Source organism: Falco peregrinus, chromosome 4 (assembly GCF_023634155.1).
Source record: "Falco peregrinus isolate bFalPer1 chromosome 4, bFalPer1.pri, whole genome shotgun sequence".
NCBI classification, from domain to species: domain Eukaryota; kingdom Metazoa; phylum Chordata; class Aves; order Falconiformes; family Falconidae; genus Falco; species Falco peregrinus.
Window position 1 is genome coordinate 43891389 of NC_073724.1, and position 23085 is coordinate 43914473.

Below are 23085 nucleotides of genomic sequence, written 5' to 3' on the forward strand. Positions count from 1 at the left end.
TCCATTGTCTCCACTGCGGTACTCGTGTTTAAAAATAAGCAGCTCCCTAAGAACAGTCTTGGGTCATGGGCATCCCTTCTGTAGTGTTCTGTCTCTGGAGAAAAAGCTGACTTTTTTAGAGGGTTAGTTAGCAATGTTACCCAACTACCTTTTTTTGGAAAGGCATAGGTGATTTCACTGAATTACTAATTATGTTAATAAAAAGAAATTAATTCAATATGTTATCAAAAAGTGCAGCTGAGCTCTCTGAAAATGAAGGGGAAGAAGACAGTGTTCAAAAGATGGGAAAGAAGGAATTGGGGGCAAAAATAATGACACATAAATCTGCTTTTTGGAAGGATGCTTAACGTCCTGTCTCAGTTGCACATCTCTAAGGTGAAATCAGGTAGACGTGAAAATTACACTTATTCTTTAGTTTTGTATGAACTTTGAGTATAAACCCAGAGGCTTCCAAGCTGTGGTATGCACTTGGTACTCCATTCTTCTTATTTCTCTCATGAATGTGTTCCATATCTATGTAAATCACTAGATCAAAGGAATATTTATGAGTTAGGAATATTACCAAAGTGTAGTTCACTAGCAGTGTGCAATTTCTAAAGTCACTTTCAGTCCTGCAGGGAAGCGGGAGCTGCTTCTGTCAGTGGTGGCACCCAGCTGAAAATAAGTCTGGGGACTTTCTGTAAAGCTCTTCTGACGGCAAACCCAAAATTCACATACTCATTATCTGACGGGTTTTTTTACTTATAGATGACAGATCGACTGTTCTGCTCACTGATGCTGACTTTGGAGAGACGTCTAAGCAGAAGTCACTCACTGTCACCCACACGGTACATTACCAGTCAGTGTCACAAGCTACAGGACCATTGGTGGATGTTTCTGATGCCCGGCCAGGAACAAGTAAGCATATAAGAGAATATGTTATCTGGAGAGGAGGAAGTTATGAGAAAAGGAATACTGTGCTCTTGCATTTCCATCCTCATGGTGTTTTTTTCTTCAATCTGAAAATGGAGAGAAATCTATTTAGGTTGGCAGAGAACTTTTCTTATACAATTGCATTTAGTGATTTGATATGGTAAAAATGGCACATGCATCAAAATGTAGGTGTAATTTGGAATAATTCATACCTGGCTTTCATTAAACCAAATGCATGTTAGATTTTAATTTCTAGAATTTATTGGGTAAATTAGGATAATGGCTTTTAGCGACTAATATTTTTTTTTTCTTGGTGATCAATCTTTATTGTATTTCAAAATACATTTTCCTTCCTTACCTCTCTATCACGCAGGAAATACATTTCTCATTATTGCTTTTCCTAAAAGGTTGTATTTCCAGTTCTAATTATTTTGGTAAATTACTTTTCCCATTTATATTTATACTGATTTATTCTTATAGTGATTAAAATACTATCATGAATTAATATACTGCTGCAATCCATTCTTATTTCTCTCATGAATGTGTTCCATATCTATGTAAATCACTAGATCAAAGGAATACTTATGAGTTAGGAATATTACCAAAGTGTAGTTCACTAGCAGTGTGCAATTTCTGAAATATCTTGGATTATTTCTATTCCCTGACCTTTCCAGAATTTGTTTACTTGGTGAGTTTGGTGAACATAAATGCTGAAAGCTCAGTTGCTAGAATGCAGATTATTTGTAAAACCTTCATCTCAATTTTAACCTCAGTCCTTATAAATAACAGCTGTTCTAGTCCTGACCTTGCTGCTTTTCTAACTTTAACAACTCTTAACTTTTAAGATATGGTTATTTATTTCTTGAGGACTAGATTAGTACCACCATTTTTCATTTATGGAGAGTCAAGATACAGTATTTACTTTCTTTCTGGTACCACTCTTGTCTCGCTCCTTTAGTTCATGTACATGCTGTCTATCCTGCTCACTAAGAGCAAAAATATCATCATGTAATTTTTATCATGTTGGAAGATCAAGACTGTCTGAGTAAACAATGGAGTCTCCATTGTTTTCTGACTATGCCTTTTTTAATAAGGAAAGAGGCACCACCCCCACATTTTTATGCGTGTATCATACCAGAGCATTTTATAGCACCAGCACCTTCCATACCTAATGCTTTTTTTTGTGTGCAGTTATGTGCTTCATTCCACTGGAGTCAGGGAGATACTTCCTTCAAATTAAACTTGGTTTTAATTAATTTGTAAAAGTATGATCTGTGGGCCACCCAGCTTTGGAAATAGCAATCCACTATCATTTTTATCATGCAGTAAAAATCTGATTGTAACCGTGCACAAGGCTGGGTCAAAAACTTTCAGGTAGCATTTTCTGGATTTAAGACTCTGATACAACTTTTATAGAGGCTGGGCTATGAGATTTTGTCTAGATCCACAGCCATCTCTGTGAAGAGGGGGGCAGTGCCCAGATGGATAGCTCAGAGGTTATGGATCCTCTCATCTGAGCACACACACACACACTTGCTCATTGGTAAATATTCCCTCACAGCACTTTTAAAATTCTTCTCTAGTTCTTTTGTATTTATTTATAAAAGAGGTATGCTCCGTGAACCTTTGCTTTGCTCACTTCAGCTCTCTACAGTTATGCTTCAGCACATGACAGCAGAGCTGGCTTAGCAACCGGGGCACCAGATGCGGGCTGTTCTCCATCACACAGGCAGCTCTGGAGGCTGTGTCTGTGCCACAGAGCCCCTTATGCAGGTGCAGCACAGCTGGTGCAGAGCTCCTGCTCGGCACATGCTCAGCAGGACGAGCACTGACCTCCTGCGTGCTGGCAACAGGCTCTCCTGCCTCCTTCAATTTGCCAACAAAAGCCTACTGGGTCATGGGATCAGAGAACAGTTGAGGTTGGAAGGGACCTCTGGGCACTGGCTAGTCCAGCCCCGCTGTTTAAGCAAGATCAGCTAGAGCCGGTTGCCCAGGTCCATACCCAGATGACTTTTAAATATCTTCAAGGATGGAGACTCCAGCACCTCTCTGGGCAACCTGTGTCAGTGCTCAGCCACCCTCACAGTGAAGTGTTTCCTGATGCTCAGAGGGAAGCTCCCATGTTTCACCTTGTGGCCATTGTCTCCAGTCCTGTCACTGGGCACCACCAAAAAGAGCCTGGCTCTGTCCCCTCTGCGCTTTCCCTTCAGGTATTCATATGTGTTGATGAGATATGCCTGATACTGATATGCCTGATACTCCTCCAGATCAGGCAGCCTGAGTACTGTGCTGAGAGCTCTCCCACCAGCTCTCACCTTCTGTCCTTCATGTCTTCCCTTGAAGCAGGCATGAGGCTCACTTCTGGCTACTCAACAGCCATGTGCCAACTTCGCACAGCTGGCACAAGTGGTGGTTTATACTGACAGGCTGATCATGTCATGCCAAGTGCGTTTTTGGGTATTATCCATGTGAGGCAGTTAGGTAGCTGCACCACCAGGAGCATCCATTATCAATGAGACAACATCCATATTTTTCCACTGATGTAGGGGGAATATGTGAAATAGGAGAAGGATCAGATCATAGCAGGTATTTGTAGATAAATACCGTGTTTCTTTGAAGCAGCAGAATGCAAATTCTTACTGGGAATGCTTAGGCAGAAGCAATGCTCAGAGTTATTATCTGAGTATTGGTTCTTTCCTTAAATTGCTTTTGCTAAAGTCTCTTACCTCAAACACTGACAACTTCACCATTTGAATGTCAAAGAACATTTGAATAGATTTGAATTTTTCATTTCTAATTCCCTTTCTCTATTGTTAGCAATATCCTTTCAGAAGCTTTGAAGAGAAATACTTCAGTGCTGATTTAGTCACTTTCTGTTTGCCACATAATGATTTTTCTGTTCCACTTGCTTTGTTAGGGAGTACAGGACTCGCTTTTACAGAACAACTATTGATTAACAAAATTAAGCAGGTCAGTTTTGGCAGATAGTTCATGTTTTCTCTCTTGATCACCCTATTATCTCTAGGATAATAAAAAATAAAACATTGCTGATCTTAAAAAAATAACAGGTGATTTTTAAAGTTTAAGAAATTTACTAACTTTTTTAAACAGTCAAATCTTTATAAACCTGTTCCTACTGAAAAGTCTGATAGTGCTATTACTATCAAACATATCAAAACTATATGTTTTATATCTTGGCTACTTGTTAAAAAAAATAGGGAATCTTTAGTTGATAAATTCCATAATATAGTAAAAGTATTAGTAAGATGTCCAGAGCAGGAAATTATATCACCACATTTCTGAGCACAAGGTTTTACAAACTAGGAGCAGGTACCTGGTGTAGGGTGTTTCTGAGGGCACATCTATGCTGATAATTTACCTTAGAGTTTGCTTGAAATGTGTTGTGAAATCCTCGCCCAGATCTACTTGCCTTGTGCTCTTTCACATGTCAAAGTAGTTTTGGTACTGGACAACTACTTACATTGGAGTAAAGGGATAATGAATGTGTCAATGGGAGACTGGTGGGGCTCTGAGCTCTTCAGTTGCACCCTTTTTCAACTGTATGGTTTCATTAGAAAGAGGGTATTTCAAAAAAAGCTTTAGTGGTTTGGTAATAAACAGCCCTTTCACTGTTGGTTTTTTCCCCACAAAGAATGTTTTGTGAGTTTTTTTAACCAACATGAATTCAGTGGCCATCCCCTTCTGACAGGACTTGCTTCCTTATCAAGAGCCTAGTGGCAAAGACCCTCTCTGTCCCGTCACAGATCCTACCACAAGGAGGAGTGCCAAAACCGGACCCACAGCTCGCAACCGCTACGCTAGTCAGTGGACCCTCAACAGACCTCACCCCACCATATCAGCTCATACCCTCACCACAGACTGGAGGCTGCCCACCCCCAGGCCAGCAGGATCAGTGGACAAGGAAAGTGACAGCTACAGCGTCAGCCCCTCGCAGGACACAGGTACAGGGCTCTCCATCAGGCTGCGCTGTGAAGATGGGACAGCAGTAGCTGCAGTAACCTTCTTGGTCCTTGTATTTCATTTTGTGCTTTGGTATCTCTTTTTTTTTTTTTTTTTTCCTTGCTAGGGTGTTTTTTCTGTAGGCTATTCCTAAATGGTGCCACAAATGCATATGGTGCTAATGATAACAAATATTGTGCCCATGTTTCTTCATGCCATGCACGCATACCGGAGTCCTTTGAAAGACAGGGTGGTAATTTTTCCTGTAGCTGGAGCACTGTACTTCCTGTATCTGAAGGAAAAAGTAGGAGAATTTGCTGCATGAAAGGTCATTGACCAGGAAAGGGCAGTGTTAGCAACTGAGAATATGCCTGAGTCATAGGTGGGATGGTTATCAGACTTGAGCTACGCTGAGGTTAGTGTTTTCCTTTTCCTATTCATGTAATATGTCCATAGGGTTTATTCTAAGTGGAAAAAATGAGAGGGAAAAAATATGGAATTGAAGTCCAAGTCAAAATCCATTTGTATCACTAAATACTGAAGCAGCTAGCTCTGATTTTCCTCAGAAATAACATAGGTTTTATTTCTCTAGATAATAAGTGGGGAGACACTGAATACATATTCTGCCTGCAGTCTTCATCTCTTCTTGATGTCTTCACATTGTAAATGCAATTGTAACTGAAAATAAAGGCTTTCTTCTCTGCCCTACAATGAAAAATTGGGGAAAAAAATAAAGGCAAATAAATGGACAAATGATTAAACAGAAGAATAATCATAAAGAAAATCGAATAAAGATTAAATATGAAGAAAGGTACAATACTATTCAAACATATGCCTGACAGAAGTGAAGTCAGGCTTACTGTGGTGTCCTTGGAAGAATTGCCTACTTTCTATCCTAATTCTAAGGGAAAGTTTGTTACGTGAGAAAGCTATGTGTTAGAGCTACAATGCAGTTGGTGTGAGTGGCCTTTCACTATGAAAACCAGTATGGCTGGTTTTATTCTTTCTGTAAGAACAAGCACTTGACTTCCCTTACATCCGTCTTTCCACAATTCATCCTCTTAAAGTTGCAGACCCTTATCTTGTCTGTGTAGGGTAATGGCACTCAACAGATACCTCTGGCCAGCTGATAAACTTCATCCTGATTTCTTCAGGTAGAATTGCCATAAGGCTTTAAGGATTACTTCCAATAGCTATTTGAGATTCAAATACAAACAGCAAATGCTATCTCAGAAATCCTTTTTGTAGATATTCCAGATTGCAGGTGCACTTGCATGTGCTCCAACATTTTGTCACCCAGGGATATTTTCCAAGGCGCATGGCAAAGGGCAGGTAATTCAATTTGCTGTGTGGTTTAATAGACAAACTACCTGCAATTTTGTAAACAGACTTCATAATCTATGTTTTAACATGGTTACTTTCCTGCTCTGTGCCTACACTTGAACACACAGTGATTTATGTGATAGCAAGCTTTAGATCATGCTCAAGAAAGGTTTTCTTGTGACAAAATGTAGTTCTCTTACGACAGTTGGTTTCTAGGAAAAGAACAGAGCCAGTTTAAAGTACCTCAGAAGTTAAAATTTCCAAATAAACAATATAATAGATGTAGCCAAATTATGTGTTCAAGAAGCAATTGAACAAATGTGCCCATTTGATCACTTTTCCAATATGGAGTTCAGATTTCTGAATCTAGTTGATGCAGTTGATAGCTGGCAGAATTTAGCACTTCTTATCAAAACAATTCCAGGTTTACAAAGCAGTAGCTTTTAAGACTAGGAAAAATGTATTGCAGCAGTTCATAGCCGTAACGAAGTTTAAATGCTCTAACTAGAGGCCATTAGAAATTTTCTGATGACTTAGGTTTCATGAAGTTCACCCTGGGCTTGGATGAACTTTCATCAAATCTAAAGTAGGTGTTCTTTAGGCAAAGCAGATTCTTCCTGGAATAGTGTCCCCAGGGCATGGGATATGGGAAGCTGCAGGCCCTGAGTTTCATGGACCAAACTGGGACCTTTGCATGACCACCATATTTACAGACACTGCTCTATGGCACTGGGCAACTGCAGCCTTCCAGGACATTCCAGTTGATCGGAAATTTGAAAAGACATTATTTTGGTCTGATTTACAAATCAAATGTGAAAAACATAATGATGTTTCCTCTGTGTGTGTGTGTGTAGGGGAAATGAATAAATAAAAAGAAGCTTTGTTTAAGTTCTGGCCAGCTCAAAATCTTAACCAAGTTACAGCATATTGTTGAAGTAATTGTCATTTTAAATAATGTATGATCCTATTTACAAGTGGCAGGAGTGTTGTTTTTTGTGCACAATGAAAACTGATGCAAGTATCTTAGCACACAATAAAAAAGATAAAGATTTGCAATAACAACACAATTGCCTCTGGCTGCTATAGGAGACCCATTTTTACGAATTAGCTATTACATTGTGCCTGTTTATTGAACATCACCAGCAATGTCTGAAATTGTACAAATCTTGTGATGAAACATGACTTCTGCCCAAGGAACTTTTGGGCATCCTCTGATCTTCCAGCCCACTAAAGTAGAAGTGCAATGGGTACAACAGACTAGGGATTTGTCCCCATAGAAATGAGCACTGCATTTCCAGAATGCCTTTCAATGTATCAGTAGCCATTACATCTTCAATAGTAGTGCTGTTTAAGAAATATTTATATTCTTAGAAACTCATCAGCAGGAGAGAATAGCTTGTAGGTCATATTAGCCTGTGTGTCAATATGAAGCCCCCATGAAGCTTCAGCGTCATTTAAAAAAAAACACCTGAATGACTGCAGGCTGGTAGCTATCAAAGAATAATTGCTTTCTTAAGACCTTTGTTTCATATGAAGAGTTAGTATTTTACCTGATGTCTAGAGAGACAATGTCTGAGGGGCACTGCCTTTATATTTGACCTTTGTCCTCAGGGCTTTCTCAAAAAAAGATAAAAGATTGAAACAGTTACGGCAAGACTATACTTTCTCACCTAGACATCACCTCACAGAAATATTTCTGAGGTACATTAAAACGATAATACAAAGAAGCTGTTTCTCATTTTGCTAAATCGATTTTGTGGGTTTCTAACATTTATAAGGCATTTAACATTTAGAGAAAATGTTTTCTGTAAAAAAAAAAAAGTAACTTTTTGCATTTATTAAAGGTTACTTCTTCCAAACCACAAATTTAATGCTAAGCCATGTAATTCTGCTAGCAGAATAAGACTTCACCTTAGATTATCTGTAATTATCAAGTAACTCACAAAACTAAAAATTGTGCAGACATCTGTAGTGAAGGAGACTCTTTTAAATCACCTTGATAATTTCAAGGGCTCTAGAGGCATTTTATTAGGAAATATTATCGCATTCATAGCATTTTTCCCAAGGATTATGCAGATGTTTTCCCTTCTACCATTATTTCTATTTCTGATGTTTAGATCGAGCGAGAAGCAGCATGGTTTCCACAGAAAGTGCCTCCTCAACATATGAAGAGCTAGCAAGAGCATATGAGCATGCAAAAATGGAAGAGCAACTGAGACATGCCAAGTTCACAATTACAGAATGCTTCATATCAGACACATCATCGGAGCAGCTCACGGCAGGGACTAATGACTACACAGACAGCCTGACCTCAAGCACGCCATCAGAGTCGGGGATTTGCAGGTTTACCGCATCCCCCCCCAAACCTCAGGATGGAGGGCGAGTGATGAACATGGCAGTTCCAAAGGCACATCGGCCAGGTGAGACATTACAGGTAACATTTTGGTCTTTTGGGTGAGCATTTCACCCCATGCCTGGGCTGCTTAACAGAAAAGGGTATATCACAAGGAAGAAAGAAAATGCACAATATATCCTGTAACTACTTACAGATAGAATTGTTTTTTGTCCCAGCTAATACAACATTTGAATATGTTTTCCATTATACAGAAAAATTAGGAACTTCAAAATTTAGGAACAGAAAGGGACTGTCTAGACCATCAAGTCCACTCTTCTACAGCTGCAGCCATCAGGCAATAGACCCTTCTGGGATAAATAAAACCATATGGGGATGCGTATGCCTATCTCCAACTCAAACCACCCACTAACAAAACGTGTCTTCCAGCAATACTTTGTGCTTGAGAGCAAAGGTTTGCTATCAGAACAGTTCATAAAGATAGATTGTAGAAGACGTGCTATCCCTTCTGCCTTGAAGCTTGTCAAAGGTGTAATAACCCTTTGGTAGTGTTCTGGAGCTGTTATACTCTCTCTATGACATCTCCTAAAATCAAACTAGGATTATCTAAAGAGGGGAGAATAAAAAATGGAAAAAATGAAGACAGTGCAATAGCTTAAGGGATATGGAGCCTTCTACCTTCAGACAAAGTTAAACCCACTCCAACTTCTTATGGAGTGAAGGTGCCTGAGGGACGTCAATCTATGGGACTCAACCAAATTTCCAGTTCAGAAAAAAAGCTGTTCCTAGTGCTACTCTAGTACACAATTGCATAGGTAGTTTATTTGTGGTACTCTGAGATCAAACACGTTATAAAATCTTCTCGGAAGATTTGTCTGTCTTCGTTACAGAATACATGATGTGACATCGTGGAGGAGGATTGGAATGGGAAAAAGACATATTTGTGTGCTTTCTAATAACATGATTTATTTTATTTTATTTTTATGTAGTATATACATCTGCCAGTGTGGGTGGGGCCACTTTATATATACAGAGAACAGTCAATAGTCTCATATATGTAAAATGAATAATGAATAAACTGTGGTCTTTTGCTCAATATACACCATAAATGGAAAAACAGTTGTTGTGAGGACAAAGGAATGGGAGATAGACAGTGGTATCAGGAAGGTCACTCAAAAGCAGGAGCTGGCACTGAAAAGAAAGCATAGATTATGCTAGAGAAAGCTAAAAGAATAACATGGGAAGAAAAAGACCAAGCAGAAGGTAGAAAGTTATAACACACAAGGCAGGAAATTAGTGTGTCATACAGACAGATAAGAGGGAAACGAAGTAGGAAACAAAATAATGAAAGAAATTACTAATTTCTGCGTAGTCACAGAGTAGAACCATAAACCCAGGAGCTGTAGAAATAGATAAAAATAGGAATACTTTTAATTTCTAAACCAAAAAAGCAAGATAAATATTTGTCCTTGCTCTGCTAAAGGGAAGCATCTGGATTCACAACTAAGTCAAAATTGGAGCCCTCTCCTTCCAGTCAGTCAACAAACATTTTTTATCATTTCTTTAACAAATAGCTTTCTCTCTTCCTTTCATGTTCCAAATACATTATTTATGCATATTTAGTATTTGGAAATATTCTAATATATTCCATACAAAGACGATTTTCTTGAGGGCATACAGCACCAAAATTTGGTCCTTCTACTTGAGTTAAAAGCTTTTGAGGCTGGAACATCATCAGAGCCCCTCTAGTAAATTACAGACTTCTAGCCATCTTTAGCTCTGTTTAAATGGCTTGAATTTTTACCTGCTTTTCTTGATTAGCTTTAGCTTTCCTTTGCAGTAAGGAAATTAAATATATTATGAAATTAATAATTAGTTTCAGCACCTTGAAAATAGATGAGTGTTTCAGTAGAGCAACTTGAATGTTGGCCCATAAATATTGAATGATGTGTTATTAAAGGTTACTTTATGAAGGGCTTTAAACAAAACATATGGGTAGAACAGACGGACTAATATTTTTAGTGCTCACATCAGTGAGGAAGGACTTACTGGCCATCACCCTTCTTTCACCCACCACTTCAGAAGCTCTGCAGAAGTAATTAATAACTCAAATACAATTAATCAAAGTAATTCTGCATTTGGGAAATGGAGAAAGAATTAAAAAGTTAAGGTGTTTAGATTAAGTAGATGAGAACATCTGAGATGAAACACTGGCTGTGCTTCTTTAGCACATCTTTATTCTTCCTTGAAGTCGGTCTTTCCATTCAAGGTAACTTTTACCTGGTTTCATGTGCTTTGCTTTTCTTCTTCCCTAACACAGTCTCTTTCTTGTGCAATGTCACTTTCCAGAACTTATGCCCTCTCCTTCCTAATTTCTGATCTCACTTTTCAAGCTGCCTGTATGCAATAAAAGGTTTAGAGTCTGTAATATGTAGTATTTGTTTTTCAAAATAATCCCCAGCAATTACAAGACAGTCTCAGAAAGACTGTAAGAACAAGTTATTTTTATAAATGGGATATTCTGAAACTAATCTACCCCATGGCAAAGCTGCAACTTTATTCAAGAAAAGTAATGATGGAATTTACTGGTGAAGACTTTGTCAGTCATAACTGACTGAGCTATTACCACACTTATTTCTTAGCTTCATGCTACCATAAGTGTTTGGTATGAGCAAGCAAAATGTTAGACCACATGAGGCTTTGCTTCAGAAGACCTTCCTGTGAGTTTCTGAGGGCATCCCAACTCATGCCACTGTTCCCTTGCTTTTCCTGAGCATCTCATAGGATTCTTTTGTACCTGTATAGTCAAGCCTGCTGATCCAGCCACCTGCTTTGTCCAGCACGCAGCATTTGAGACCTCAGGTTGCTCCGAATTGAGATAGTTAATGATTAGGAGTAGGGAACCTGAATTCTTTTTTGGTGGAGGAGGAAAAAGGGTAATCAGGATTCAGTGACTTGTACCCTGGGGGCTGACATCAACCTGCTGTGACATTCCCAACTTCTACACCCTTTCCATTCAGAAATTGAACCAAAACATTTGATCACTTCATCAACTTGAATTATATTTAGATGGCTCATCAGATGTCTAGGCAAGCTTAGTAATTGGTCATTTCTAGCACTATAACTATGAATTAGAACTGTCTTTTCAGAACTTCTACACATTACATACAACTCTTAACTCTGCAATTAGTAATGCATGATAGTTGATTGCCTTATTTTCTAGCCTTCTAAGTCTTCTGATAGACCTTTTCCCTTCCAGTCAGCTGGTGCTGCAGATAAACACTCAGGTCAGCAGTCAGAACTGCCTCTGTCTACTGGATTTCTACAACTTTTTCCTGGCATTTAGTTTACAGAAACAAGAAACAGTTTCATGAAGTCAGCTCAGACATGGGAGCTAAAAATGCAAGGATTTGGCCATGAAAGAATAATGATTTTTTTTTTAAACAAAAATAGAGCAATCATAATCTTACATAACGTCACAGAAAATAGTAAATAAGGAAATAAAGTGATTTTGGCATACTGCATCTGAGGCATGCACCAGGACTTCAGAATGATCTGGATATTTGGCATGGTTATTCTTTCACCATTCATACTGCCAAATGTATTACACTGTTGTAGACATCTGTACATTTCAGCTGAAGTTATTCCATCACAGAATCACAGAATGTTTGAGGTTGGAAGGTCCCTTGGTCATTTGGTCTAACCCCACCTACTCAAGCAGGGCCACCTATAGAAGGTTGTCCAGGACCATGTCCAGTAGGGGTTTGAGTGTCTCCAAGGATCCAAACTCCACAACCATGCTGGGTGCCAGAGCTCAGTCACCCTCACAGTAAATAAATGTCTCCTAATGTTCAGACAGAGCCTCCTGTGAGCCTCAGTTTGTGCCCATTGCCTCTGGTTCTGTCACTGAGCACCACTGAAAAGTCTTACCTCTGTCTTTGCACTCTCTCTTCAGGTATTAACATACATTGATGAGATCCCGCCTGAGCCTTCACTTCTCCAGGCTGAACAGTTCCAGATCTCTCAGCCTTTCTCATAGGAGAGATGCTCCAGTCCCTTAATCATCTTAGTGGCCCTTAGCTGGGCTCTTTCCAGTAGCTCCACATCTCTGTTGTACTGGTGAGCCCAGATCTGGACACAGGACTCCATGTGGGGCCTCACCAGTGCTGAGGGAAGCATCACCTCCCTTGACCTGCTGTCAACACTCCTATGGCAAGCCAGGTTAACAGCTGGCCTTATTTGTCATAATGGCACATCGCTGCTTCATGTTCAACTTGATGTCCACCAGACGCCCAGGGCCTTTTCTGAAAATCTGTTTTCAAGGTGGGGGATCCCCAGCATGTACTGCTGTTGGGTTGTTCATCCACAGGTGCAGGACTTTGCGTTTCCTCTTGTTGATCTGCACGAGGCTTGTGTTGTCCCGTTTCTCCAGCCTAGGAAGGCTCCTCTGGATGGCAGCATGACACTGGTGTATCATCCACATCTCCCAGCTCTATGTTATCAGCAAACTTGCTGAAGATGCACTCTGTCTCATCATCCAGATCAATACTGAAGGTCTTAAACAGGATCGGACCTAGTATTGACCCCTGGGGTAAACCACTAGTTACTGACCTTCACCTAAACTTTGTTTCCCTAATCACTATCTCCTAGACCTGGCTGTTAGCTGGTTTTCAATCCCCCTCACTGTCTGCTTTTCCAGCCTGTAATTCATCAGCTTTTCCATGAGGATCTTACAGGAGACGATGTCAAAAGCCTTATTGAAGTCAAGGTAGACAATATCCACTGACTTCCACTCATCTACCAAGCCAGTAATTTCATCACAGAAGGTTATCAGGTTGGTCAAGCATGACTTCCCCTTGGTGAATCCATGCTGACTGCTCCTGGTCACCTTTTTGTTCTTCCTGTGCCTGGAAATGGTTTCCAGGATTAGCTGCTCCATCACCTTTTTCCAGGGATGGAGATGAGGTTGAATGGCTTATAGCTTCCTGGGTCCTCGTTCTTTACTTTCTTGAAGATAGGAGTGACATCTGATTTATTCCAGTCTTCAGGCTTTTCTCCCAATCACCATGATAAATCAGAGATTTTTGAGAGTGGCCTCACAATGACATCTGCCAGTTCCCAAACACTTACAGGATTCCATCAAAGCCTATGGACTTCCATTATGTCCAGTTTGCTTAAGTATTCCCTGGCCTGATCCTTGTCCACCAAGGGTAAGTCTTCCTTGCTGCATACTCTTCCACTGATTTCTTGTACCTGGGATTCCTGAAGGCTGGTCTTGCTGGTAAAGACTGAGATAAATAAGGCATTCAGTACCTCAGCCTATTCCATGTCCTGTGTCACTAGGTTCCCTGCTTCATTCACCGGTGGGGCCACATTTTCCTGGCCTTTCTTCTGTCACCTGGATACTTACAGAAGCCTTTCTCATTGTCTTTGACATCCCTGGACAGATTCAATTCTAGTTGGGCTATGACTTTCCTAACCACATTTCTGCACGCTGGGACAGTGTCTCTGTATTCCCTCCAGGTTACCTGTGCCTGCTTCCACCCTCTGTGTACTTCCTCTTTGCGTCTGAGTTTTGACAGGAGCAACTCGTTCATCCACACAGGCCTCCTGGCATTTTAGCCTGAATTTCTACTCATTGAGCTTGGAGATGATCCTTGAATATCAGTCATTTTTCTTAGACATGAAGCTACTTCTAGTTGTCTGTACAAGCATCTGTAAATGTTTTCTGCATCGTTGTCCTGATACCAGGCCAAAACTTCCAAATATATAGAGAAAGTGTTATTAAAGAGTCTTCAATAAAAATGATTTAAGGAATCACATTTTTCTTAAACTTCTAAAAAGACATAGCTACAGGAAATGGAACAGGAAAGTAAGATTATTTTTTTTAGTTAATTCCTACATTCAGTGTTTTCAAAGCCTGTCTTATGCATCCTTGCATTCTGATCTTTACAAATCCATAGACAGATTTTTGGAAGAAGATGAGATTATTTGTAGATTTTACTTCAGCATCAACAGTAACATCATTATATTTCCTTTTACAATAACATATTCTAAACCACAAAACAAACTAAAATTGCTGCTTAACAACAGCTTCTGCACAGGTTCCAAACAAATGAAAGACTGGATGCAGAGTCCACATGGGTTTTGGTGGACTTCACAGAGCTGGCAAACCTAACCCTCCCTGGCTTTCAAGCTGCCCCACTGCAGATGGTGACATTTCTCAGTAAGCCATCAGAATAGTAATGTGTCCCAGGAGGCAAGAGAAAATGGAACCAATAGACATATCACAGCAGTAATTTAAACATGTGGGGTAAGTCACATCCTTTAGAAAAGTGGGCCTTCATTTCCTAATCGCTGTGCAGTGTTAATATTCTTCATGGTATAAAAGTGATGTCAGTACATCGTTAGCATTGCATCTTCCCCAACAGCAAAACTCCCAGAAGTTTGGGATTATGATTGCTGTTCTCCTCCCCGCATCTGTCACTAACTGCAAGTTTGGTTAGTGAGATCAGGGCCTCAAGGAATAGGCATACTGGGCAATCATCTCAACAGTATACTAGGTTCTTCCAGATCAAAACTGAGGCACTTTTTCATATTAATATTCAGAAATTTCCCAAAGTTTTCCTGAGAGGTTGACAAATGACTCAGTCCTTCATCCTCCAAAGTTGTCATTCAAATCTTGCATTCAGAAACTGGGTGGGACAGAAACTGGGAAGAAATATACTCTCTTTCTACCTCCCACTGTGCCATCAAAGAGACTGTAACGTAAAAAAGTGGAAGACAATTGTAGAGGTTGGGAAAGTTTTATAATAATCTTTATCTTCTCTGTTTGAAAAATGTTAACCACAAATTAGGTTATCATAACAATTATTCTTAACTGCAATAAACATTGCAGTAGCAGTTTAAAAATATATTCCTGTTATTATAATTTTAAATCTTGCTAATAACCTCAGCCAAGAAGCCTCTTGGTTTTTTTTTCCTCTCTTTACTCCTAAATTATTATGCTTGAGAAAAGAACAGCTATTAACTGGGAAATATTTTGATATTTCTGTGCTTTCCAAGTGCTATTATGTCTTTTTTGTGGACATACCACTTACTTGTGTCCTCTGGCAATGTAATTTATTCTTGGAAGAAGTAATATCTGACCAGTGCTTGAACAGGGATACCTAGAAAGTTTTCATCAGGTCTCTTGCTATTTGCAGAAACCTCCTTTTCGTAGGGGAACTGCCAAACTCAGACCCCATATTATATTTTTCTCTGATGATAATTAGCCCTAAAAAGAACTTCTTCAAATATATGACATTATCCTTAAGGGTTATCTTGACCCGGACCAGGTAGAAACTTGTCTGCCTGATGTCATAAAACAGTGCAGGCTCATTTTGACAGTCCCGCTTCCTAGCTTGTTTGGAGATCACATTAATATATAAACCCAGAAGGACTCAGTGCATCTTAGGTACACTTCCAGAGAAGAGATATCATTCACTGGGTATATCAGACTAGGAGGTTTTGAAATGCATTTAAAACATCACAAGATTTTGTGTCTCAGAACCTCCTCTACAAACTCCCAGCTGATGAAAAAAAAAAAACAGCTTGGAAAGAAACCTGCATGTGGGTGGGGAGAAAAGGCAGTCGCAGCCAGGCAGACTCTGAGAAAAAGATCTTCCAGATACTGACTTCACAGCCACAAAGATGGCAAGAACATCCCATTCCTCCACAGGGAATCTGAGTGCTTTCCTTGGTCCTTATGCTGGCACAAAACAGGAGCACCAGTTTTCTAAGCCCTCGCTCCACTGGAAGCATTTTCCTCCTGCTGCCCTTGGGCTTTTGGTTGATGTGCAAGGGCAGAGCTCCATCCTCTGTCTGCCAGCCTTCCTGCTTGACCTCTGTGTCCCAAAGGAGGAGATGTGGCCAGCCACCACCGCCTTCTGGAAGCATCCTGAGGACAGGACAGGCCTACTGTCAGTCAAGCTCTCAGTAAGCAAGTATGGGTACTTCTTTGGTCTGTGTCAGGCACCTGAGTCAAGCAGCCTGAGTCTAGCACCAAGCCTACCGCATATTTACTAGAAAAGAACACTGGTCTAACCTCTCCAGCTTTGCTGAATGAGCAAGTTCTTTCAGTATTCAGGATGCTTTAATTAGCATTCTTGACCCAATTTACAAATTTCTTGCTGCTTTGACTAATCCTGCTGACTTGAACGGCAAAGTCTTAGCTTGTAGACAAGACTTAATCTACAGAATGCAAGTACTTTATCAACTAACTATTTACAAAGGTCCCTTAAAATAAGTCTGGATATTATCTGCAGTGCATAAACATTATTTTAAATACCCATGTCAAGAAACAACTCTTCTTTTCCAGTATTCAGTCACCACAGCTAAAAATAAGCTGCTTAGCGTGGTAAGAAAAATACTAACCATGCACTAATAGAAAGCACAGTGTATTTGCAATGTCAGCCCTGTAACCCGAGATGAGGAGTTGTGAACTCTTTTCTACTGATCTATGAGTTGAAGGTTGTAGGAGTTATTTCCCTCCTTTACTCGATGCAGACAAGTGCAACATAGTGATGGAGTCTATTTAGATAGTCTATTTGTATTGAAAAGTTGCTGACAGCGCTCTGTAAGCTGTAGCAGTAACTGAATCCAATAGAAATTTGGCCACTGGGGATTCAGTAATGGCTGGGACTCTTGACTTAGAGCGTCAAGTTCACCTTTTGCCTCCTTTTCCCATGCCAATTGTATTAATCTGCATTGACTGAAAATGGAATTGTACAGTTCCACAGTTTCCAGAACCAAAACTGAATTTCTTGAATATACGGGGGAATCTATGCTTGACCTTGTTTTGTTCAGAAATGCCACAGCAAATTACGAAAAGGCTAACATAGGGATCATTTTCTTTTTTTAGTTCTACACTTGCACTATCTGGTTTCAAATACAATAGAATAAACATATATAAATATATATGTGTATACATACTGCATATGTAGAGTGTATGTAGAACAAAGAAGTTGCCATCCTGACTCCATAGCTGGAGACCAGGCACAAATAACAGGCTGGTGGGAAAACAGCAAGACAGGCAGAACAGTCGTAAGTGGGAAAAAACCCTTCTTTTCCATGTTCTTAACTGTAGTAAATACTCTTAAAATGTATGTTAACTTACTTGTATGTATACTTACTTAAACATATGTGACATATTCTGAAATTGCTCCCCTAGATGAGCGTCTTTACTATTTCCATATTAAATACTCCTGTGCCTGGAACACCTTCTTTTTATTTTCTATTGCTCTGTCGGAAAACTAGGAACAGATCACAAAGAGACAGACTGTGCCATTGGCTTCTTATCATAGAAAAGGCACATTGGTGATGAAAGTAAATTGCCTTTATCCTGTCTCAGGGTTTATTTCTGTGGAGAATCAGGAGCTTTTTCTTCTGCTGCTGTGAAAAGCTGAATGTTCTACAGGGATGAAATACATTTAATTCCGCATGTAATTTGACGTGACCACATACTTGAAATCACTGGCTTGCATTATTTTTCTGGTGGATTTACAGAGAGGAAGGTTCATATTGCAAGTTTTTTAACTTGCCAGTACAACAAAAATGAACCTAGAAACAGGCTCATGTCAGAAGCTAAAATACTCTGAGATCAGAAAGGAAAACTATCATTTGTGTGAATCATGACGTTAAGCTGGGCAGCTGTTTGATCACAAATACAAAGTTTCTGTGCAAATTTAATGTGAAGATTCCATCTTAGGTAGTGTATAAGATGTCTGGAAGATTAATTGATGATAAAAGTAATTTAATTTTTTTTACAACTATCATCTATGGATCAGTGGTGTTAGGAAGATTTTTGGGGTTTTGTTTTTTGTTTTGTTTTTGGTTGTTTTTGGTTTTGTTTTGTTTTGTTTTTAATTAGAAGAAATAACTGGCACCAGTTCCTTAAGAACTCTGTAAGGAGTGTATGGCAGCATAATTATCTTTTCCCGTTGCTAATTTATTTGCTTTTTTTATTTGAAAATTAACATTGGCTTTGGAAAAGTACAGTGTCTAAAACTGTGCTGGTTTGTGATAAATACTATTGGTGCTTTTTTCCTTTCTTCTAGATTAAAAATTGCATGTTAAGGGAAACACCCTTTCAAGAATGCGTATTTCCTATCTTCTTATTACAAAGTCTTTCTTACTAAAAGTGATATTTTTGAAAAAATTGAATTTAATTTTGTTTTTCTAAAGCTGATTATTTGCTTTGTGGTTTTTTGTTGTTATTTTTTTTTCATAAGATGCAACTATTAAAATAGACTACCCATGTTTTCTGTAGGTTTGGAGGCAATGTATTCAACTGTAGTTAGTGGAGAGTTTTATGCCTAAAGCAAGGATTACATTTATCAGTAAATTTTCAGCTGCTTTTATGCGCTTACAGTCATAAATGCAATATTAAATTTCTAAAACTACCAGCAAATGTTCCAAATCAAACCAAAGATGCTGTGTCCACTTCAATTAAAATAATAGATTTGTAGAGCAGTTAAGAATCCCTATCTTAAACCTCACTTCTACAAAAATTAGGTTTTGCGTGCTCATGCCATTTTAATTTTGAAAATGTCGAAGCATTTCACCTTAATAGTGTTGAGAAACAGTTTATGTGATTTTTGCATGTCTGCCCAGGGTAACCAGAAGCAGTTGTTTCCATATAGGCAAGAACTGATCTAGCCTTGCTTTAAGGTCCTTGAGGTCATCTACAGCTGTTAGTGCTTTAACGGACTTCTCATACAGCAGGCTCTGCTGGCTTCCTCTGTGCCAAGAGGACCTGAATGTAATCGGAGATCTGTAGGAGAACAGAGAGACTATGGCATCGGAAAATGTAAACCAAACCTTACTTGCAAGAAAGGCCACACTTGTGCTATCTTTTGAAAGCAAAGTAGAAATGGGTATCACTAGAGAAACAAACTTTTGTTTTAACAGTACATTCTTAATCTGACCATAGTGATAGTCTTTGCCATCCATGTAAAGGCTTCTTTATATGCTGGCCTTTAAAGCACAGCTGTACGTACACGCGGAAGTATTTCAGTATTGTTCAACTTTTCGTGCCAGCATGCCTTATTTAAATGTGAGAGCTGAACTTCTGGTCCTAGTGGATTAATTAACAAAAATGCAACAGTGCACCTCATCAGCATCACTCAGGTGATTCAAACTGATGGACATGTGGAGACCGAGTTACAGTAACTCATCCATGAATAGAACTTCAGCAGAGTAGCAGCGCAGCAGCTGCACTTACATTGGTTTCCTTGTTGAAGCCTGGCCTCCCGGTAACTGTTAGTGTCACGCTCACCCATCACTTTGACACAGTCAGATTTAGCTGTGAGTTCACGGGTATGGTGCAGAGCCTGTTGAGGTTGACAGAGTGGCCTCCACTGATTTCACTGAACCACAAGTATGGTTTGAACTCCTCACCTCTCCCGCCTCTGTGCTGAAGCTAGGCTCCCAAGATGTCCCAGGAATAAACCTGTGAAGGATGCCAATTTCCATGGAGTCACAACGGAGTTACCCCTCAACTGAAGTGATGTATAATTGAACAGTTTCTGTTCACTGCACCCAGGATTGGCAAACAAGTCTTAAAACGCCAGCATTGCTGACTGGAGGCACCTGAGCGAGAGCTGCTGTGCGGCTCTCCTAGCTCAGCCAGTGGGCAGGAGAGGGCTGTCTCAGGGCATCCTTAAAAATGTATGAAGCAGCTTGCGTGACAAAGTGACGGAAAGGCAGAGCTCCCGCACTTTACTTTTCTATCATCATTTCATTATTTATTAACAATTTTTCTGACTTTAGTTTTGGAGTGCATATTGATTTACACGGTGAGGCCTCTTACAAGATTTTATAACTTAGAAGTTGCATTAAATCCTAACAGAAAGGCCTCGGTTCTGCAGGTGCACTGGCCCTTGAGGCTAACATCCACTTGTCATCTCCACAGGGTCTAAATCTATTCGGCCCCTGGCATTAATCAGTTTTTCCTTCCTTATACCACCAGCTCAGCAGCACAGAGGCCCTTAAAAATATGTCAGTTCTCCTTAAAGTTACTTCTGAAAGATACAAAGCATCTGACAGGTCTTTTAATAGTGCAGCAGTATATGAGAGACCAAAATTTTGCTTAGAGAAATACAAATCAAAAAGATGCTTCAGTTCCTCTTTTGTTAGACCTTTCAGGAGGAGGTAATAATGCGATAATCAAGTCTCCTGGCATTCAGTTAGACAGATGCGCAGTGTGTTATGTTGATGTAGTACAGATGTATGATCTCGGTTAAACTATAGCAGTCATGCTTTTGCATTAAGACACATTGATTAAGGACTTTTTCTTGGAATTAGAAGGCTTAAATCTAAATAAAAAAATTAATCACTGTTCAGAAAAATGATCCACATTAGTTGGAATCCTCATTTTCAGTCACTTAAACTTAATCTCCAGGAAGTATAAATCAATTTATAGTCTTCCTGAAGTCAATATAGCTACCCTGATTTATACCAGTAGCAATTTTGGCTCCTGAACTACAGTTTTGCTGATACTCTGGTGTTTCTTAAGAGAGAATTCCAATGATTGTAGGCAACAGCAGCTGTTGCTTTTGTTTTGTTGCATGAAACATATCTGGTATTTTTAATGCTTTTATGAAAATGCCAGTTTTAACAGACCACAACATGCAACATTTAACTAGGTGTTATAGGTCCTCAAATTATCTATGAGGGTGCAGTTTTCATGGAGAAAGAAAACTGAAACTTACCAGTTACAAAGCACAGCCCTGCAGGGATGATAGGGAATTTTGATTTCTCTGTGTAGAAATGGGAAGCTTGGCATATTTTTCCAAAGTGTTTCAGCTGTTTCCCATCTATGTGATCACAAACATAAACTGCAAAGACATGCTTTTATGTCATCTGCTGAAACACCGTGAGAAGCCTAAAAGATGTAATGGCATGAAACAAAGCCACGAAGGGCAGGTTAGGAGCTGAAATGCATCCAGGCTCGTCCTTGGCCTTGTTTACATTTTGCGTTCAGCAGGTTTAAAAGTGTCCCCCAAATGCTGAGCACGTCGATCATTTTTCTTGAGCAGCCAAGTAGAGGTTGAAGCTACTCTGTGAGAGCATGAGCCTGCTCTCCCAGCAGCTTCTTCGTTAAGGAGAAAGCTGTGCCCTGCATGCTCCCGCCTTCCTTTGCCCTTCTGCCGCTCGGCTGCTCACCAAGACCATAATCTAAGGGAGTGCGTGGAACTTTTGCCTTTTATTCTGGATCACCTTACAGAATTATTAAATCTAGTTTTTGTGTGGGAAAAGTGGGCTTAGAAGTAACCTGTGAGCTCCTGAACTTGCTAATGGTGTGCTCCTGTTGACTGAGTGAGGTGCGGCTCCCATTCATTTCAGCAGTCAGTAATCTGTGTGGGGAAATTTCACCTCCATTTCCATTACCCATCAATGCTGGCTGTGGAGACTGGAGCCCTGTTATTCAAACCATCCTTCAGAATTTTTTTATTGTTCAGTTGTGGCATTTTAATGCAACATTTACAAGAAAATAATAATTATAAAACAAAGAAGATTGGAAAGGCAGTTCCACACTGAACATATCCTGGGGGAGTGGAAATCGTAACAAACACAGGCATAAACTAAAGCCCGCCTACTGCTTTCATTCTCTTCATTCCATGATCCTCCAAGTTTCCAAGAAGTATCCACCTAACCCTTCAACTGGGTGCTGAGTCAAGGGAGGCACCAGCTGCTCCTCTCCCCACTTTGGGGCAGGAATGACTCTGCATCTGGAAAGGATCCCCTTGCTCCCATTTGCAGCCAGTCACTTTTCCTGGCTAACCAGGCAGGAGGGCAGAGCCGGTTCTGAGCTCTTCACTGAGGCACCACAACGCTGAGACCTGTATCAGCCAAGCAAGGAGGTGCAGGACTGATCCTCTTTACCTCCCTGCTTGGCTGAGCAGGACACAGGATCAAGGTAACCAAAGAGTTGGTGTTATTGCTCATTAAGTGTATGTATAACTGATGTTACAGTGTGCTGCAAGCCTTGAAGGTCTGACTCTTAGCCTGCTGGGGTGGGAATGATTGCAGCACAGTGCAGACTGCTCTGCAGGTTCTGTGCAGGACACATGGACAGTGAGGGAGCACCAGAGGGTTTCAAACACTGACAGCAGAAATTGTAAGAAATGTTATTGCTGCTATCAGTCTGGCTATAGATCAAGCTGCTGCTAAGAAAGCTTTGCCTGCTAGCTTTTAATGGTGTGTCAGTTTTGGAAGTGACAAAGACCTCTGAACATCACTTGTGCTCTTTTTTTCATCAGACCTCTCACCTTAGCCTTGCAAATCCTCTACCCTTTCTTTTTTTCTAACATAAGCTTTTCATAAAGGAAGTCTGTTTCCTAAAAAGAAGCCTGTATAGGCAAAGGCTTCACTGATGTATTTACTGCGCTAGTGAGCTGGAAAACCCCACTAAACTTTTTGATCAGCATAAACCTGAACTTAAATCTGTCAGCAGCTCTGTCACCCTTGGTTCCTTTCAAAGGAAAGCACAACAT

General features: G+C 39.9%; 1 protein-coding gene across 1 annotated transcript in view; it reads left to right on the forward strand.

The window, feature by feature from the left end:
• DSCAM (DS cell adhesion molecule) overlaps positions 1-23085 on the forward strand; it is a 470739-nt gene that overhangs the window by 442121 nt on the left and 5533 nt on the right. The window contains exons 30-32 of the mRNA XM_055802403.1: positions 748-897; positions 4677-4874; positions 8313-8615. Of these exons, the coding sequence (XP_055658378.1) occupies positions 748-897; positions 4677-4874; positions 8313-8615 (651 nt within the window). The remainder of the gene's footprint in view (positions 1-747; positions 898-4676; positions 4875-8312; positions 8616-23085) is intronic.